We start from the raw sequence: 20,416 nt of genomic DNA on the forward strand, positions 1-20,416 counted from the left end.
AACTATCAACAGTCTCCATAAGATTTAAACAAGACCCAGAGTCTCCTAACATCATATTCAAAATGTGCAGGCTGCAATCCAGAATTACTAAGCATACAAGGACCAGGAAAATCTCAACTGCCACGGGAAAAGGCAATCAACAGACACCAATGCCAAGATGTCCGGTTGGAATTCTCTGACAAAAATGCTCCAACAAATAATCACAGCACTCTTAAGACAACTGGAAAAAGAGAAAATCTCAGCAACTAGAAGATCTAAAGAAGAAGCAAATGGCGATTTTGGAACTAAAAATACAATAACTGAAAAAAAAAAATTCAGTGGACGGATCCAAGAGCAGAATGGAGAAAACATGAAGATAAATCAATAAAATTTATCCAATCTAAACACAGAGAGAAAATATACTGAAGAAAAATTAACAGAGCCTGAGGGAACTGTGAGATGATAACAAAAGTTCTATGAGGACTTCCCTGGTGGCCTAGTGGTTAGGATTCTGGGCTTTCACTGTGGTGGCCTGGGTTTAATCCCTGGTTGGGGAAGATCCTGCAAGCCGTGTGGTGCGGCAAAAAAAAAAAAAAGTCTATGAAATGCTGAAAAAAACCACAAAACCTTGAAGAAGTAATGGCTGAAGATGTCCAGATTTGCTGAAAGATATAAATCTACAGATTCAAGAAGGTCACCAAAACCCAAACAGGATAAACCCAAGGAAACCCATGTCCAGCCACAAAAGAATCAAACTGCTAAAAACTTAATATTAAAACAAAGGAAAAAAAATTCTGAAAAGCAGGCACCAGAAGAAAAAAGACACATTATCTATCAGGGAGCAATGATTTGAATGACTGGGGATTTCTCATCAGAAAGTATGGAGGCCAGACGGAAGGAGCACATTTTAAGATTGCTAAAAGGAAAGAACTGCTAATCCGGAACTCTACCTATATTCAGTGAAAATATCCTTCAGAAATGAAGGGAAATAAACTTTCTCAAATAAAGGAAAACTAGAGAATTTGTTGCCAGCAGACTTCTTCTCAAAGAATTGCTAAAGGAAGATTTTCAGACAGAAGAGAAATGATACCAGAAGGAAAGGTGAAGCATCAAGAATGAAGAACAACAGAAATGACAAATATCTGGGTAAATATCAACAGACTTCTTTTCCTCTTCAGTTTCTTTAAAATGTTTGACAGTTGAAAGCAAAAATTATTCTGCTGGAGTCATCGATGTATGGAGATGGAATATGTAAGACAAGGATCACACACAGTGGGAAGTCAAGGCATCTATAGGTGGTAAGGTTTCTATATTCCAATTCAACTGATAAGATACCGATGCTAAAGTGATTGTGAAAGTTAAGTATGTAATGCCTCAGGACAACCATTAAAAACCCTCAAAATGATAGAGTCCAAATCGCAAGAGACAAATTAAAATGGAATACTAAAAAACGTCAAGGGACCCCAAAAAAGGCAAGAAAGGGAAAACAGAAGAAAAAAACAAAGGTAACAGCCAACAATAATAAAACGGTAGACATAAATTGAAACATACCACTAAATATATCAAGTAAGACACTGTTAGATTTTAAAAAGAAACAAAACAACCACCCTGACTCAACTATATGCTGTCTACAAGAAACTGACTTCAAATGTAATGACTGAGTTCAAAAGCATTATGCTGAGTGAGAGAAGCCAATCTCAAGAGGTCACCTGTTGTATGATTCCACTCATGTGACATTCTCAAAAAGACAAAACTATGGTGATGAAGAACACAGGGTAGGGGTGGGGGAGGGAGTTTTGTGGGGTGATGGAACTGCTCTGCACCCCAACTGTGGCAGTGGTTACATAAACCTATGCTTTCACAAAGTATAGATTTCACTGTATGATAATTTTTAACATAAATTTTACTGTAAAATGTTTTTTAATATAAAATTTTTTTTTTTAAAGATGGAAAGAGAAATGGAAAGAGAGATGATCATGAGTCATAGAAGCCAAGCTGGGGTAGGAAGCCAGGCTGGCGGAGGATGCTGGCCTTTGGGAGGACCCATCAGGGAGGGAGCAGGTGGCCTTTTGCTCTCCAACCACACGGACCCAGGGAAACCCAGCAAGAGGCCACACCGCCCGCTGGCCTATGAGGAAAGCACCTGGGAAACAAAGGCCACGTGGCACCCAGAGCGCTCACCACCCTCTCTTCCTGCCCCCAGACTCCTGCTCTCAGCAGGGCTCAGCAAAACAGGCTTTTGTCCTGAAGCTTGACTATTAGGATTTCCCAGCCCAGGTCAGAGAATTTATCCTGTTGCACTGTGAATTTTATAGAAGAAAACAAAGAGTTTCTTAGGTCGTAGAATCCGTGCTTCCTCTCTGCCCCAACCTTGGAAGGTGGGCTGCTCCCCAGGGGCCACCATCAAGCCCAAAGCAGAGGGTGGGAGGGATCCAAAAGCTTACGCAGCCCCTTCTGCCTCCAGGGGTCTCAAATGAGCAGTCTCTCTGCCATCCATCAAACAACCACTTCATGCCGAGCCACGTGCTGGGTGCTTGACATTTGCTACTACTCCCTGGTTCATCCAATCTCCCTGAATGAACCTCTGTCTCCACCCTTTGTAGCCAAGGAAATTTAGGCCCAAAGGTTAGGAAACCAGTCCAATGCCACAGTGACCTACCTAGGTAGGTCCCCTGGCCTCCCGAGGACCGTCCCACCCGCGCAGATGCCACATGCAGGGACCTGGGCTCCCCAAAGCAGGAAAGGGCAGCTTCCTGAACCTCCTGGTCATTCCTGCAAGGCCCCGATCAGTCTGGGTGGGGCACAGGTAGCTCCTTGTAGGAGGAAAAAGTCCAAGGTTGGTTCACTGCTGTGGGCCCAGGTGCCTAGTAGGGCCCTGGCACAAAAACAGGTACATAAGGACCACACAGCCTGTTTGCTGGCATGTTGGATGACACGCCGTGGCCCTGTCCACCCAGATGGGACCAGCCTTCTTGCAGGAGAGGCCAGTTCAGGACCTGCCTGTCCAGCTGCTGGGCAGCCTCTTGATCTGCCAAGCTCCACGGCAGTGCTGCTGAGGCCCTAAGACCCCTGGCTGGAGGCAGAAGCCCTCCAGGTAGGTAGGTGGCCCTTCAAAGCGCCAGTGGACACTAAAGGACTCAGCCTTGCAGCTGCTCGGGAGACCCTGGGAGCTGGGACTGTGGGCCGAGCAGGTCCCAGGCCCCCATGGCTCCTTGCACACAGCCGGTGGTCCAGCTCAGCTCTGGGGTATCCGGGAAGAGAACAGCTTCTGTGGCCTTCTTTCCGGGAAGAGAACAGCTTCTGTGGCCTTCTTTCCGGGAAGAGAACAGCTTCTGTGGCCTTCTTTCCGGGAAGAGAACAGCTTCTGTGGCCTTCTTTCCGGGAAGAGAACAGCTTCTGTGGCCTTCTTTCCGGGAAGAGAACAGCTTCTGTGGCCTTCTTTCCGGGAAGAGAACAGCTTCTGTGGCCTTCTTTCCGGGAAGAGAACAGCTTCTGTGGCCTTCTTTCCGGGAAGAGAACAGCTTCTGTGGCCTTCTTTCCGGGAAGAGAACAGCTTCTGTGGCCTTCTTTCCGGGAAGAGAACAGCTTCTGTGGCCTTCTTTCCGGGAAGAGAACAGCTTCTGTGGCCTTCTTTCCGGGAAGAGAACAGCTTCTGTGGCCTTCTTTCCGGGAAGAGAACAGCTTCTGTGGCCTTCTTTCCGGGAAGAGAACAGCTTCTGTGGCCTTCTTTCCGGGAAGAGAACAGCTTCTGTGGCCTTCTTTCCGGGAAGAGAACAGCTTCTGTGGCCTTCTTTCCGGGAAGAGAACAGCTTCTGTGGCCTTCTTTCCGGGAAGAGAACAGCTTCTGTGGCCTTCTTTCCGGGAAGAGAACAGCTTCTGTGGCCTTCTTTCCGGGAAGAGAACAGCTTCTGTGGCCTTCTTTCCGGGAAGAGAACAGCTTCTGTGGCCTTCTTTCCGGGAAGAGAACAGCTTCTGTGGCCTTCTTTCCGGGAAGAGAACAGCTTCTGTGGCCTTCTTTCCGGGAAGAGAACAGCTTCTGTGGCCTTCTTTCCGGGAAGAGAACAGCTTCTGTGGCCTTCTTTCCGGGAAGAGAACAGCTTCTGTGGCCTTCTTTCCGGGAAGAGAACAGCTTCTGTGGCCTTCTTTCCGGGAAGAGAACAGCTTCTGTGGCCTTCTTTCCGGGAAGAGAACAGCTTCTGTGGCCTTCTTTCCGGGAAGAGAACAGCTTCTGTGGCCTTCTTTCCGGGAAGAGAACAGCTTCTGTGGCCTTCTTTCCGGGAAGAGAACAGCTTCTGTGGCCTTCTTTCCGGGAAGAGAACAGCTTCTGTGGCCTTCTTTCCGGGAAGAGAACAGCTTCTGTGGCCTTCTTTCCGGGAAGAGAACAGCTTCTGTGGCCTTCTTTCCGGGAAGAGAACAGCTTCTGTGGCCTTCTTTCCGGGAAGAGAACAGCTTCTGTGGCCTTCTTTCCGGGAAGAGAACAGCTTCTGTGGCCTTCTTTCCGGGAAGAGAACAGCTTCTGTGGCCTTCTTTCCGGGAAGAGAACAGCTTCTGTGGCCTTCTTTCCGGGAAGAGAACAGCTTCTGTGGCCTTCTTTCCGGGAAGAGAACAGCTTCTGTGGCCTTCTTTCCGGGAAGAGAACAGCTTCTGTGGCCTTCTTTCCGGGAAGAGAACAGCTTCTGTGGCCTTCTTTCCGGGAAGAGAACAGCTTCTGTGGCCTTCTTTCCGGGAAGAGAACAGCTTCTGTGGCCTTCTTTCCGGGAAGAGAACAGCTTCTGTGGCCTTCTTTCCGGGAAGAGAACAGCTTCTGTGGCCTTCTTTCCGGGAAGAGAACAGCTTCTGTGGCCTTCTTTCCGGGAAGAGAACAGCTTCTGTGGCCTTCTTTCCGGGAAGAGAACAGCTTCTGTGGCCTTCTTTCCGGGAAGAGAACAGCTTCTGTGGCCTTCTTTCCGGGAAGAGAACAGCTTCTGTGGCCTTCTTTCCGGGAAGAGAACAGCTTCTGTGGCCTTCTTTCCGGGAAGAGAACAGCTTCTGTGGCCTTCTTTCCGGGAAGAGAACAGCTTCTGTGGCCTTCTTTCCGGGAAGAGAACAGCTTCTGTGGCCTTCTTTCCGGGAAGAGAACAGCTTCTGTGGCCTTCTTTCCGGGAAGAGAACAGCTTCTGTGGCCTTCTTTCCGGGAAGAGAACAGCTTCTGTGGCCTTCTTTCCGGGAAGAGAACAGCTTCTGTGGCCTTCTTTCCGGGAAGAGAACAGCTTCTGTGGCCTTCTTTCCGGGAAGAGAACAGCTTCTGTGGCCTTCTTTCCGGGAAGAGAACAGCTTCTGTGGCCTTCTTTCCGGGAAGAGAACAGCTTCTGTGGCCTTCTTTCCGGGAAGAGAACAGCTTCTGTGGCCTTCTTTCCGGGAAGAGAACAGCTTCTGTGGCCTTCTTTCCGGGAAGAGAACAGCTTCTGTGGCCTTCTTTCCGGGAAGAGAACAGCTTCTGTGGCCTTCTTTCCGGGAAGAGAACAGCTTCTGTGGCCTTCTTTCCGGGAAGAGAACAGCTTCTGTGGCCTTCTTTCCGGGAAGAGAACAGCTTCTGTGGCCTTCTTTCCGGGAAGAGAACAGCTTCTGTGGCCTTCTTTCCGGGAAGAGAACAGCTTCTGTGGCCTTCTTTCCGGGAAGAGAACAGCTTCTGTGGCCTTCTTTCCGGGAAGAGAACAGCTTCTGTGGCCTTCTTTCCGGGAAGAGAACAGCTTCTGTGGCCTTCTTTCCGGGAAGAGAACAGCTTCTGTGGCCTTCTTTCCGGGAAGAGAACAGCTTCTGTGGCCTTCTTTCCGGGAAGAGAACAGCTTCTGTGGCCTTCTTTCCGGGAAGAGAACAGCTTCTGTGGCCTTCTTTCCGGGAAGAGAACAGCTTCTGTGGCCTTCTTTCCGGGAAGAGAACAGCTTCTGTGGCCTTCTTTCCGGGAAGAGAACAGCTTCTGTGGCCTTCTTTCCGGGAAGAGAACAGCTTCTGTGGCCTTCTTTCCGGGAAGAGAACAGCTTCTGTGGCCTTCTTTCCGGGAAGAGAACAGCTTCTGTGGCCTTCTTTCCGGGAAGAGAACAGCTTCTGTGGCCTTCTTTCCGGGAAGAGAACAGCTTCTGTGGCCTTCTTTCCGGGAAGAGAACAGCTTCTGTGGCCTTCTTTCCGGGAAGAGAACAGCTTCTGTGGCCTTCTTTCCGGGAAGAGAACAGCTTCTGTGGCCTTCTTTCCGGGAAGAGAACAGCTTCTGTGGCCTTCTTTCCGGGAAGAGAACAGCTTCTGTGGCCTTCTTTCCGGGAAGAGAACAGCTTCTGTGGCCTTCTTTCCGGGAAGAGAACAGCTTCTGTGGCCTTCTTTCCGGGAAGAGAACAGCTTCTGTGGCCTTCTTTCCGGGAAGAGAACAGCTTCTGTGGCCTTCTTTCCGGGAAGAGAACAGCTTCTGTGGCCTTCTTTCCGGGAAGAGAACAGCTTCTGTGGCCTTCTTTCCGGGAAGAGAACAGCTTCTGTGGCCTTCTTTCCGGGAAGAGAACAGCTTCTGTGGCCTTCTTTCCGGGAAGAGAACAGCTTCTGTGGCCTTCTTTCTGGAGGACGGCACTGACAGTTCCACCGTTACCCAGCAAACCCAGATCTCCTTTCCCCCACTGCCCCGCCCCTCAAGGCAGCAGCTTAGGTCTGCGATCCTGTAAATCTCGGTGGCCTGGGATCAGAGATGCCTTGTCTATTCTCTTTCCAGCCCCAGACGCTGAGGGCAAGCCTGGCACCGGGGAGGTGGGAGGGACGTGGCTGGGGGGGAACACTGCAAGATGTGGCCCTGGTGACCCATCGCAGGTCACACCCACTCTGCTTCCTCCTGCCTGGGGACCAGTCGCAGGTCACACCCCCCCTCGTCCTCCTGGGCAGGCTCTGCAGAGGGTGGACGCCGGCTCTAGAACTGCTGGGCCGCCGGGCCAGCCAGCCAGCAACTCTAGTTCACCTCCCACCTCCCGGCCCCCTTAACGCTCCCACTGATGTTAGTGCCTCTACAAGTGCTGTCAGTTTTGCAGGGACAGGGCTACGGCGGGTAAGTGCTGGTGGAGCTAGGTTACAAGGACAGGGAAAGGCTTTACTTACAACAAAGCTGCACTGTGGAGGAGAGGAGACAAGGAAAAAGCCAAGAATTAATGCCAGGTGGAGGGCATCCTGGAAAGCAGGCCACCGTCCTGAAGACGCCAGTGGGTCTGTTTGGGGCCTGAGCCCTCTCCCAGCGCCACCACCTCCTCTCATGTCACCCAGCCCTCATCCCCAACAAGTCAGCGTCCATGTGAGTCCCTCACCTTAACTACTCAGGCCGCCAGGAGGGAACGGGGGCGGTGCCTGGGGATGGATGGCCATGGCGGTGGCCAGCCAGGCCAATTCTGCAACTTCCCAGCCCCGGATCCAAGACCCGGGAGGTCACCCTGAGCCGGCCGAGCCTCTAGGCTGCAGTGCAGAGCCCAAGGAGTCAGGACAGTCCCCAGACGTCGAGGTAGCCCAAGGCCACAGGGGCTCAAGCTGGTCCTTGTCCAGTGCCAGGTCACACCCGCCTTGGCCCAGGCCCCCGCTGCTCCCAGCAGCCTGGGGACACACTGCGGCCTTCAGCCAGGCCGCCCTCACCTTGGGGTCCACGCGCAGGGGAGTGTTGCGCTTCATGAAGGATTTCATGCTGCTGCTGTGAGGGGTCGAGGTCGGGGTCATGAGCGTCTGGTTCCTCTGCACGCTGTGCAGGAAGGTCCGGAGGGGCCGCACCACCTGCGGCGGGACCAGGGTCAGACCCCGTGGGCGGGGCAGGGGGCGGAGGGAGGGCAGCCGCGCACTCACCTTGCTGGCGGCACAGGGCGGGGAAGGGGTCTTGCTCCTGGGGGGCTGCAGCTCCTCACCCTCCAGCTGCTGCTCCTCGTCCAGCTCACTCACGGCCTGCTTGTAGCTGCGCTTCCTCCTGCCGGCACGGGGAGGCAGCAGCGTCACAGGGCCCGCCCTCGCGGCCCCCCCAGCGCCCCCCGCCACGCCCCAGAAAAGGTCACCCTTGCGAACGGAACTGGGCCCAGCCCCCGGGACTCCAGACTGAAAGGCACTGCAGAGGTGGGGTCTCCCTGACCGGCCCTCTGCCGCCCAGTCAGAGGAAGGGGAGTGACCAGTCCAAGGTCACATGGCCAGGAGGACGCAGGAGGATGGGGGTCTGGGATCCCGTCGCCCACCCCCAGGCCAGGCTCCTCCCACAGCCTGAAGCCACCTCCCTTACTAAGTGAGAGCACCAGGCCCCACCCCTGCTGAGAGGACACGGAGGCCCCTGACCACACGCCCACCCTTCCCGAGGGAGGACTCAAGGTTCGTGCCCCTCAGAATGGTCGCCTGCACCCGCCTTCCCACATGCAAACCTGACACTCTGAGGCGGCTCCTTGGGGCCATCTGCTTGGTCAGTCTTGGCCTCTGCGGAGAGAGCAGTTTCAGGGGGGCGACGGGGAGAGTGTGGAGGGGTCAGGGGAAAGCGCCCACCGGCAGCAGCCGTGGCAGGGGCGAGGCTCTCTTCCCCGCAGACCCCAGGGTAGCCAGAAGCAGGAGCACCAGCCTTAGCACCGCCTGGCCTTGACCCATCTGCGGGCGCGCAGAGCTGGCGTGCTGCCCCCAGCCCGCAGATCCCTCACCCCCAGGCCTGGCCTCCGGGGCGAGAACAGCAGGACCGTCCCATCAAGGTGGCCCTCACCACATCCCAGCCACCTCTAACACTGAGAGCCGGGGGCAGAGCCCTTTCAGGGGCAGAAACCTACGGAAGCTGCAAGCTCTAACAGGCCCCTTGACCGGCTTCGAAATCCCACTCCTCCCGGCCCTTTCAGCTGGGGCTGGCACGGGGGCGGGGGCCTCCCAAGCATGGTCAACATGCGGGGTGCGGGTCTGTACGTTTCATTTCGCCGCCAGGAGGAAGCGCCGATCTCTCCCCCGGCTCTCCGACACTCTTTACTCCAAAGGGTCCCGGCAGCCCCCTGGGGCCTATGGGGCGGGCATGGTCATTGTCCTAAGCCCGTCCAGCAGCGGGGGGAGCCGTGTTCAAGATCTCACGGCTACAGTGCTCCTCCCACCAGGGAGATGCAGGCCAGGCCCCAGAGCCCACAGCTCTCAGGCCGTTTAGCCAGGAGAGCCACAGAGGTGAGAAGTGAGCCAGCGGCAGAGACAGAACACGAGGCCAGCTGTTCACACCCCAGGACACAGTTCCTCCTGCTCCCCCCTGGAGTGAGGCTCAAGGTCTTGACCTGGCACGTTCACAGTTAATGCCCCAATTCAGGTCCCACCCCCAGCTTCCTGCACCAACCAGCCATGGCCACCCAGTGGCACTCGGCAGCGGCTCCAGCCAAAAGGTGGGAGATGAAACGTGCAGACTCGAAGGAGATCGCTGCACCCTGGGTCTCATTTTCCCTCGGCCTCTCAGCCCAGAAAACCGGGCTTGCCGCTCCTCCAAGACAAAGTCAGGCCGAGGCTACCACGGCCTGCATGGCCCTGAGTGTCTGTAGGTCAGAAGACTCACCCTGCCGCCCTTCAGAGGGCGTCCCCTGGCCACTGGCTGCAGGCTGCGAGCCGGGCGTGCTAATGGCGATCTTGGTGGCACTGCGGAGCCGCAAGGCACTGCCATTGTTCTTGGGGACCTAAGGGAAAACCATGGCTTTAGGGGTCTGCACATGGGACTCGCAGGCCCGCCCCTCCCTGGCCTGCCCGCCTCACCTCCGGCTCGGCCGCCTCCTCTGGCTCAGCTTCCTTGCTGGGCTCCTCCGCCTTGGGGCTGGAAGCAGAGCAGGGGGCACTGTGGGACCCGCCCAGCCCAAGCCTCCCCACAGAAGCCCCTCCCCTACGCCCTGGGGTAGCGACCTAGGAGGGACGAGAGGATGGGCAGCCAGAGCCGGCGGCTCCGTGGTTTAAGTCTGCGGCCTGGGCAGGCGAGGGGTGCCAGCTTCTGAATTTGGCTTCACTTATATTCCATCAGGGCCTTGATTCGGGAGGTCGGCCCTTTCCCAGCTCCGTCTCAACTCTTTTGGCCTGAATGAGCCACGTCTCTTTTGAGGCCTGTTCTCCATTCACCGTGGGGCCGGCAAAGACACCGGTCTCCCCGTCCCAAGCACTGCCCCTCTGCTCCAGAGCAGGGAGTCGTGGTGGTGGTGGAATAGTTTTAGTGATGGCAGGACGTGGCCTCCAGGAAAAGGAGCACTGGCTCAAAGCAGTGCTGGGGTGTAAGCCTGGAGCAGGAAGCACCCCACCAACCCCCCTGCCACCCACCCCAGTCTGAATTGGCTCCTCATGGCTGCACTGGCTCATCCACAGGCCTTTGGATTTGACAAATCAACGGAGCCCAGGCTCCAGGGTAAGGCTTGGAGGGGTCAAGGCCAGGCCAGGACTGACGAGCGATGTTGACAAGCAATTCGGGAAGACCTGACACCCGGGTGGCACTGCCTGGTAAGACTGGGGCAGGGGCAGGGGGCAGCGGTGGGCAGCCCAGGGGCAGTCCCTGTGATGAGGGAAGGCTCGAGCACAGGAAACGCCTCCACCTGTGGGGCTTACCTAGAAAGGCCCCCCCGTGTGCCCTGCCCAGCCCTGGAAAGGTCCCCAAGCCCTGAAACTGAGCTCACCTCACTTTCTGGGGCACCTCGACATTCAGGAGCCTCTCCAGGTAACTGTGGCCTGACGGGAAAACAAAGGAACAAAAGATGCCCTCAGAATCAGCCAGGTGCCCCTCCAAGAGGTCCAGGGAACCAGGCTTGGATGGGGGCTCCGCCACTGCTCATCTGCAGCCAGACCCTCTCCACCTGCAGACCCCTCCTTTCACTAGACAGAGACCCTCTCCACCTGCAGACCCCTCCCTTCACTAGACACGGACCCTCTCGACCCCGTAGACCCCTCCCCCTTCCCTGGGTGCACAGCCCTGCCGTCAGCACTCCCTCGACTCCTAACACCCTCAACAGAGCTGCTGGCTTGATGGCTCCTGCTACCCCCTAGCGGGTAACATGCCCATCTGAGGGCACGTCTTGGCTCCTTCACTGGGCTGGGAGTGTCCTGGGAAGAGGGACGATGGCCAGCTCCGAGCCTCCAACTCCCAGCACAGGCCGACACAAAGCAGCTTATTCATTCAACAAACATACGTCGAGGGTCTACCATGCACAGGCCCTGGGGACCCAACGGAGAGCAAACCAGACTGGGCCACGACCTGGTCTAGATAATCATCAGATAATCCTGTAACCGACATGTGACATGTGCCATGACAGAAACGAGCAGAGGACTGGAAAAGCCTGTGATGGGAAGCCGAGCTGGTCTGGAGGCTGGGATGTAAAGGGTAAGAAGGTAAGAAGGTCGCGAAGGAGGAGGGGGAGGAAGGAGGATGTCCTGGCCAGCGGTTCTCAAGGTGTACTCCGGGGTTCTGGAAGTCGAGTGCCCAAGAGGAGGACCCTTTCGGGGGACCCACGAGGTCCTAACTATTTCCACCGTAACACCAAAATGTTATCTTCCCTTTTCACGGTGTTGAGATTTGCCCTGACAGAGTGAAAGCAATGGAGGTAAAGTGCGAAGCCTGGGTACCAAACTGCACCCCACACTCGGGACGGAAAGGTCTGGTTTCACTTAAGAATGTCCTTGGTGAAGGAATGAAAACTATTAATTTTATTAAATCTAAACTTAAGTACATGTCTTTCTAATACACTATGTGATAAAGTAGGAAGTATGCAAAGATGCCCTTGGGCTGCATAGCCAAGTCTCTGAAAAGCACGGGGGTCTGAGGTCTCAGCTGAACTGGCCCCTTTTTTAACAGAATGCTGTTTTTAAGTCAAAGAACAACTGAGAAACTATGGCTAATCAAGCTTGGGTATTTGGCAGACATTTTCTTAAAAATGAACAAAGGGAGTCTGTCCCTTCAAATAAAACGAACAGTATTTGTTGCCAAGAATAAAAAACTGAGCCCCCAAAAAAGCCAAAAATAGAATTTTGGAACTTGTATCCACCACCATGAACTTCATAGCTTCCCAATACCTAAAGGTGTTTCTGATGAGACCAGAAAGCAAATGTGCTCCTTTAAAAAAATACATAATGAAGTGTGTCGACATCTGGAAGATGTGCATAACTCCACATATTTGTGAGTATGCACAAATTATCTGGAAAAAAAAAAAAGAATATGCACCATTATCTGAAAAGGCTTTTAAAGTACTCTTCCCTTTTCCAACTACGTATCTGTGTAAGGCCAGATTTTCTTCATATATTTGAACCCAAACAACACAATGCAACAGACTGAATGCAGAACCCCAGCTGTCTTCTTTCAAGCCACACATGAATGGGATCTGCAAAATGCAGAATAATGCCAGTCTCCTCATCACATTTTTGTTTAGAAAACTGTTATTTTTTCTTAAAAAAAAAAACCAACAAGAATAAACCCAACTAACCTTAACAGGTAATTGGCTTGTGACTTTTAAAGTATTAAATAATACTTTTAATATCAAAATAGTAATATTAATATAAAAAATAATAAAATATTAATGAATATTAAGAATTTTTGAATCCTCCAAGTTAATTTCTAATACAGTAACTGTCAATAGATAGCGCCCTCATAATCAAAAGCTCTTTGGGGCCCTCAATAATTTTGAAGTCTGGAAGCACGGGCTGAGGCCAAAAGTTGAGAGGTGCCAGTCTAGGCAGAAGGAACAGCATCTGCAAAGGCCATGAGGCAGGAAAGAGCAGGCTTTGCTGGGCACAGAAGAAGCCTGGCTCGGCTGGAGCATCTGGGCCACAGGTGCGTGGCCAGAGGTTAAGGCTGAGAGGGAGCCGAGGCCGGAAGCAGGGACCTTCCTGGGGTGAGGCAGGCAGGCCTGGAGGTGTGGGAGGGAGCAGAACAGGGCCAGCTCCCACCTGAGGGGTCCGTAGCCAGGAGACAGCTGACATCCCCTGCCTCCCATCCCAGTTCAGGGCTCGCTGATGAGGGGGCAGAAGGGTGAGAAGACGCCCATGTGACCGCACAACTATTCCACCAGCGCAAAGACTGCTCTGGAATGTTAAGTGCCACCTGCATGCCATTCAGGCTTCAGAACAGGTCTGGGGGCAGGGAGAAGGCCTGGAGGGGGGTCGAGGGGCGCCACACTGGCAGAGGCTCCCCCGAGGCCCCAGGCCTGTCATGGGCGTTACTGGCGGTCCTCTCTCCCCGGCTCACCTCCCCGCTCTCCTGCTGCAGGTGCTTCCCTCCCCTCCCACAGTAACAAGTTACACTCAAATCCTGATATCAAGAGCTGCTTCTGGGGTAACCCAAACTAAAATCCAACCTCTGAGTTGCCCGCCCAGCCGAGCCCCAGGGCCTGGGCGTCAGGAAGGCCTCCAGGAAGCCCCCTCTCCCCTCCCTGCTCCACACCCTTGAGCGCCCCGGAGGGTCACCCAGGCCACACCTCCACTGAGCTTCGGGGACCCAGGCCGTCTGCAGTTTTATCATCCAGTTTTGTTTTGATTTAGATGGACTGAGCTGTACCATATCCAAGCACTAAGATGGGTCCTCTACCCACATTCAAGGCAGGTGCTCTTACCATTTAACACATGGGGAAACTGAGGTTCAGAGAAGGGTGTGCCCCAGGCCCGCCAGGCTCTGTGTGACTCCAAGGCTTAACCACTGTGTTTGACTGTCTTCCTTCCACAGGACTGGGTCAAAGGCAAATCAAATCAGAAGCCCACCCGTGTGCAGGGCGGGGGGCCAAGCAAACGGACTGGCTTAAGAGCTTCCGGATGTCTAATCCAGAAGCATGGGGAGGGCCTCTAGGGTCTCTCCCCCAACCTCCCTCTAGAGTTCCAGGCTTGCCCGCCCCCTTGGGCCCCTACCCAGGATCAGATTCACACCTGAGGAAATCTCCAAGGCAGGTTAGAATCACTTGGGCCCTTCTGAGAATCCAAAAATGCACAGTGTGCCAGATCGCATGTCTACACGGGCCCCTGATTGTGTGTCCCTGAGCCCCAGGCCCTGGAGCAAACCCTTCCCCAGGCGGGGAAGAAACCGGGCCCAGGGAGGTGCCCTCACCTGCCTGACGAGCCCGCCCTGTGGCTTTCCACCTGGCCTCCTCAACAAGCGGCCACCATCCCAGAAGGGACGAAACATGTGGGGCTCTTCCCAATTTACAGACTTGGTAGCCTCCTTAAGCCTCAGTTTAAATGTACACCTGGGCCCAGACCAAACAGTTTCGTTAACAGGAGGTGGCCCACAAACATGGTGAATCTAAGTGAGCCTCCGCAGGAAGGAAGGGGGAACATGCGGGCCCTGGGGAAAAGGCCCAGGTTCAAGCTCAGCATGGCATTAACCACAGTGACACTGCGGCCAACGGCCCCGGACCTCAGTTTCCTCATTTGTAAAACAAGAGCGTTGGACCAGATCTGCCCTGTCCAACGTGGTAGCCACTAGGTACGTGTGGCAACTTAAACCTGAACTAAGTAAAATCTAATAAAACTAAAAATTCAGTTCCTCGATCAGACGAGCCACATTTTGAGGGCTCAATAGCCATACGTGGCTAGCTAGTGGCTACAGTATGGGGCGGCACATATCTGGAACATTTACACTACTGCAGAAAGTTCTGTGGACAGCTCCTTGCTAAATGGTCCCCAGAGCCCCTTTGGCTGAGCCAGGCATGAAGGACCACCCTCCGCAGCCTTGCCCAGTGCTGAGCCCCAGACTCACAGATGATGCGGGCGGAGGCGGCCGGCTCTTTGGTGGCCTTCCTGGCAATCCTTCTGCTTGATCTTCGGACGGTGCTCTCCTCTTTGGAAACCAGGGCGTAATTCTGGGCCAGCGAGACCTGGGGACCCGGGGAGGACGGGGCGATCAGGCTGCGCCGCACCGACCTGCGGTCCACACGGGAGCCCGTGGGCGTGGAGAAGTTATCCGGCAGGATGGGAGCCAGCACCCGCTCCCGCCACGGGGAGGCCGGAGAGCTGGGCGAGTCCTGCGGGCCTGGGGAGGTTGCGGCAATTCTGAGCTTGGAGGCGGACCGTCCTGCTCCGACCCCTCGACCCTTGGGGTCCTGGGGTGTAGTTATCAGGGAGCTCACGGTGACAGACTCCAGTCTCCCGGCCTCTGGCTTCTGGGGTGTTGAGTCCTCCTCCGAGGTCAAGGTGATCTGGGAGGCCAGAGCAGCGGCCGGAGCCGGGCTGGGGGGTGGAGCCTGGGCAGACTGGAGCTGGCTGAGGTGCTGCTCAGCGCTCCGGCGCTCACTGACGCCAATCTCCACCATGGGTACCAGCTGGCACTGGGCCAGGCTCTCCTTGGGCTTCTTGGCCAGCACCGTGGGAGACTCAGGGGTGGGCGAAGGCGTGGCTGCCGCGGAGGTCGCTGCAGCTGCGGCCGCAGCACGGGTCACCCGCCGCAGGACGGAGCCGTTCTCGCCCACCACTGTGGCCAGCCTCTCCACCTTGTCCTTGCTGCGGAGGTGCCGGGAGCTCTGATGGCTGCTGCGCGTCTTTCTGCGGGACAACCTGCTGGAGGAGGTGAAGCAGAAGCTGAGAGGACCCGGCAGGGCGGGGAGGCTCCCCGAAATTCCAGCTGCAGGCACCGGCCCCCCCAGGAGCCGCCAGCTCGAGTGGAGTCTGAAGCGGAGGGCTAGGAGGCAGAAGACCGGGCTTCCGGTCCAGGCTCTGCTGCCTCTAGCCGTGACACCCCGGCTGCCCCTCTCTGGGCCTCAGTCTCCCTATCTGTAAACTGGGATAACGCCCGTCCTCTCAGAACCACTGGAAAGATTAAATTCCCCTAAACCTCCCACTGACCGGGGTCACACTGGGCCAAACACCTTGCTGGAGGCATTACTCATGCTGTCGCCTAAACCACCAGACAGCCCTGAGAGGCAGGGACCATTATCCTCACTTTAGATTCCAGAAACTTGAGGCTTAGAGACGTGGAAAATTAACCCAAGGACATACAGTTGCTAAGGGGCAGAGCTGGAGTGTGCACCCAAGACCACCTGACCCCCAATACCCAGCCTCTTTCCCCTGGTACTTTGCAGCCCATGGTCGTTACCAGGGCAGTTATAACCAGCACAGCAACAGGGGGTTAGGGAACAGCCCCTGGTCTACACCTCTGGTCACTCTCCCCCAAGCAGAAGGTCAGATTCTCTTGCTTCTCCTACCTCTGGAAGGAGAGGCCCAGATCAAACACCATCCCACCTCCAACGCACACAAGCTCTGGACTCCACGGCCTCGGGTCATGCGTCATTTCCCCTCAGCATGGCATGCGTTGTACCCACTGCTCCTGATCTCAGTTAACACCTGCGAATCAAACTCTCCACGTGGGCCCCAAGCCTCCGGCCCCTCCTACCTTCTCCGGATGGGGTCTCTGTTTTCATCCTGAACATAAGAAATCCGTCTCTTTTTCCGTCGGTTCTTCTGAGAAGGTGTTTTGGGCATCAGCTCGGGCTCTTTGCTGAATTCTCTGTTTGGTACAAAGAGGGTGATGCTCGAGGCTGCCTGGAAACCACGGGTCCCCCTTCGCCACCCAGCCCGACCCCTGCCCCCTTCCCGGCAGTGCCTGGTCAAGCTGGGGTGACTGCCACCAAGCGAGCTCTCCAAGGCTGCAAGTGAGTCACCGCAGGCACGCAGGGCTCCCCCCCGCCCCCGAGACACGGCAGGGGAGCAAGGTTGCCAGGCAGCCCAACACCTCTCCCCCCGCTTCCCATCACCCTAGCCCTGAGCATCCTGCGCACTCAGGAGGGATCGCTGGCAGCCTGTCTGTCCTGCCTGTCAGGTGGGGAAGAGGCCCCTGCTGGGGCCTTAGGCAGCCCCTGGTGCGTCCCTCCGGCACGCCCCTGCCCGCACCTGGTGAACATGCGCTCGGCCTCCTCCTCGATCTCCTCCAGCCACACCATGTCCTTATTGTCCACGTTGCAGACAAACTCTATGAGCTTCTGGTCACAGAGCTCCAGCAGGTGAATGGGCCCCAGGGCTGTTGTCCCCATGATGGCTCTGTCTGGAGAAAGCAGAGACAAGAGGCATGGGGGCTCAGGGCTGGAATCTTCACTCTTCAAATGCCTCCCCCTCCCCACCCCACACAGCACGTTGACCCCAGAAGCCCACAATGACCAGCCAATTCTGGTGTCAATGGACCTCCTTACCAACGGCCTTCTCTGGGGCTTAAAGTGACAGGGCACGGCCAACTGCCTTCCTGGATCAGGAGAAACTGGGGTCCCACTAGGTAGGACCCCTTGACCTGCCCAAAGGCCTGCTCTTACCCTCCTAAGGGCTCCTCTCCTACTGCCGGAGGGTGGGTTACCCACGAGCTGACCCCAGGCATCAGGCCAAAGAACATCAAATCCAACTGCCTCTTCAGGAGGCCAGTGGATGGAAGGGGTTCTGCGTCCCAAAGTAGTGGGTAAGAAAGCGGGGGTCTACAGACAGGCTCTTCTCTAAGGGGCCCCTACAACCCTCTCCCTTGAGCTGAAATGCCCTTGAAACGCATGAGGGAGCACGAGGGGAGCGGATAAGCAATGTCTTGTTTTTAAGAAAACTTGTCTAGAAATATCAGGCAGTGGAAAATACAAAATTAGTTTTCTCTTAATTTCCTTTTAAAAAATTTTTTATTGACGTATAGTTGATTTACCATGTTGTGTTAGTTTCAGGTGTATGGCAAAGTGATTCAGTTATACATATATATATATTTATTGTTTTTAAGATTCTTTTTTTACTATAGGTTATTACAAGATATTGAGTACAACTCCCTGTGCTACACAGTAGGTTATCTATTTTATATCTAGTAGTGTGTATATCTTAATCCCAAACTCCTAATTTACCCCTTCCCCCTCTTCCCCATTGGTAACTATGTTTGTTCTATGTCTTCACTTAATTTCTTAAAAAACTAGGAACTCAAAAAAGCAAACAAATAAACAAACAAAAACAAAAAAACAACTGGCAACTCAGATATTCTCCTCAAAACTCAGTTATAAAATCATCACCAAAGCCCCAGGCAAGGAAGAAGTGTTCTATTCTGGTCACAGCAGGGGCTCAATAAATATCCCGACTGGTGGAATGAATGAAAGAACAAATGAATGGGTGACAGTCGTTAGCCACAATAACAGACTGCATGTCTCATGCCATGGCAGTAACCCACCACCCTGATCTACAACTTCAAAACCAAGAACCACGCATAGCTCAGCCTCCCACCTAAGACGGGAACTCCTGGAAGGAGGGGCTAAGTCACTGACCCCTTATAGAGCTTAATGCCAGGTCCTGTTGCAGCCTCATAGGACTTCCTGGGGGCTGATTTCCAGGGCACACGAGCCTTTGTTCCTTGAGCAAGCTCTGCCCTCTGTCTGGAACCTTCTGTCTCCTATTTTGTGCAGCTCATTCCTCAGCACTTGGCTCTCAGCAACTCAGGGAGGACCTGACCACCAGCTACCATCCTATCCATCAATTTCAATTCTCCGCATGGCACTTGGGTGACTGTATCTGTTTGCCTGCTGCCTGTCTCTGACCACTAAGCATTTGCTCCCTGAGGACAAGCCCTTGTCTGTCTTGCTCGCAGCTTTGAAAGCCCAGAGTACGGCACAGTGCCTGGCACGAAAGGGATACTTGTGAAATGAATTCGTCCATCTATCAACTCTATACCTAGAAATAAACATTCTACAGGTACTCCCACCCCAACACATACACATGTACAGGAACGCCAAATGAGCTCATTCTACACAGGTTAGGGCATGCCTTACTCATCCAAAGGCCTACTCCTAGATGCCAAAGGCAGCACTCATCGGGGCAGGGCCAATCGGGCAGGATCGCAGAGGCTTTGAGCAGAGACAGCTCTGCAGCCAGCCAGTCACCAACACAGCCTCTTGGCTGCCATCCTTCTGGATCCCCCCAAGTCCTTCTGTCCCAGAGCTCAGCCCTGGCTAAGGGCAAGAACCCAGTTTGAGGCTAGGAAAGAGAAAAATGTTAAAGGAAGACAAAACACTTTGCTGTTATGGAAAGCAACAACTTGCTCTTTTTTTTAAAGTATTTGTTCACAATGGCAAAATGGGCGAAAGCTTCTTTCACAAAGTGCAAAAAGGTGTTTGGGCTTCTTCCATGAGGAAGTTTGTTTTCAGCAGCCTCAGCCTGGGTATTTAAAAAGGGTCACTGTCGTTAGATCAGAGGTGACCCTGAGAAAGGAGGGATCAGTGTAAGAATGAGGGTCCTGGGAAAAGCAGCAAAAATCTCTTCAGCCCCTGCAAGAACCTGGGCACAAACCCAGAGCACCCTACATCTCACCAAGGGTGAAGAGTGCTTGCTCATTTTCCTCTCCCAATACTTCTCTCACATCATACACCAGACTAGAGCCCCACGGCCCTCCTTCACAATGCCTGTTCTTTTGAGGGTGCAGGAAGTCAGGTACCTAACTCTGACCTCGCCTCAGCGAAGGAGGGTCACAACAGTTGCTTTCTTTAAAGAGTCCTACTCCGTGCTTGGATGGAGCATCATCTCATTTAATTCTCGCCACAACCTCAAGGAGACCCTTGTGCAGATGAGCAAATTAAGGCAAAGAGAAGTAAAGTCAAGGGCAGGGCCTGGATGTAAATTGTGCTCTTAACCACAGGCTTGGCCGCCTACTCCATTTCAACCTCGGGAAGGCAGGCACCAAGTTCTGGCTTTGGGCGCCCCAGAGAAGGCCACTGTCAGTGAACGTGCTTGGGGAATGACAAGATCAGGGGTAGCAGTGGACTCCAGAAATGGTCAGTTTAAAATGTTGCTCAGCCGATGGGGGAGGTGTTGAGCGAGGGTTAACTGTACAGAAATGCCATCTGGCATAATTCTGTCACACAACCCCGTCGGTGTGCGCTTCCTGCGCGTCCAGATCAACAAAGGGCCTCCTGGGCACAAAAGAAGGTGCTAGGCAGCGGGAGAGGGAAGAGACGGGGTTATTCTCTAGGATGGAGAGTAGGGGTCATCTGGCCCCAGGACCAAGGCAGGTCACCTCGTCACTTGGAAGAGGTGACCCATCCACTGCCAGGCCGCAACGGGGTCTAGTAGAGGGTCACGCCCCCGGTCCGGGGCTGGAGGAAGGGGTAACAAATCGCTAACTACCCCCCACCCCCGCCGGCCGCCCGCGCGCACTCACTCGACTGCACCGCGTCTCCTAAGTGCTGCTCCGATCCAAGTCCGGCAACCTTCCCAGCACAAATCTCAGCCCGCCCAAGTCCCACCGCTCCCGGCCTCCAAAGCTCGCGGCTGCAAGGAAGCAACGGGGCGGTGCAGCGCGGGCCAAACCTACGATTTTCAAAACTGAAGGCTCGACCAATCCCCGGCAAGTTTGTCTGTGCGGCTGCAAAAACCTAAGCCAATCAAGTAAAAGGAAGCACCAGTCCGGCCATCTATTGGCTACCTGGATTGGCAGTCTGCGGGACTAAGAGGCGGGGAAAGGAAGCTTTGAAACTTTAACCCGCACAGCTTCCGGGAACGGCGGCGCGCGGCCTAGAGA

The 20,416-nt window shown here is 54.5% G+C and overlaps 1 protein-coding gene across 4 annotated transcripts in view; it reads right to left on the minus strand.

The window, feature by feature from the left end:
* The window catches only part of INCENP (inner centromere protein), a 30,259-nt gene extending 10,056 nt beyond the window's left edge, over positions 1-20,203 (minus strand). For 2 of the 4 annotated variants that reach the window (XM_057553536.1, XM_057553534.1), the window contains exons 1-10: positions 20,057-20,203; positions 16,789-16,939; positions 16,292-16,405; positions 14,663-15,456; positions 10,605-10,656; positions 9,706-9,763; positions 9,512-9,629; positions 8,370-8,421; positions 7,813-7,930; positions 7,609-7,743 (exon numbers count right to left, since the gene is read on the minus strand). In XM_057553536.1, coding sequence (XP_057409519.1) covers positions 7,609-7,743; positions 7,813-7,930; positions 8,370-8,421; positions 9,512-9,629; positions 9,706-9,763; positions 10,605-10,656; positions 14,663-15,456; positions 16,292-16,405; positions 16,789-16,928 — 1,581 coding nt within the window. In that variant the 5' untranslated portion in view covers positions 16,929-16,939; positions 20,057-20,203. Of the gene's footprint in view, positions 1-7,608; positions 7,744-7,812; positions 7,931-8,369; positions 8,422-9,511; positions 9,630-9,705; positions 9,764-10,604; positions 10,657-14,662; positions 15,460-16,291; positions 16,406-16,788; positions 16,940-20,056 lie in introns of all 4 variants that reach the window. The other 2 variants (XM_057553535.1, XM_057553533.1) reach the window with 1 other exon arrangement.
* Between the last annotated feature and the right edge of the window lie 213 nt (positions 20,204-20,416).

Source organism: Balaenoptera acutorostrata, chromosome 9 (assembly GCF_949987535.1).
Source record: "Balaenoptera acutorostrata chromosome 9, mBalAcu1.1, whole genome shotgun sequence".
NCBI lineage: Eukaryota > Metazoa > Chordata > Mammalia > Artiodactyla > Balaenopteridae > Balaenoptera > Balaenoptera acutorostrata.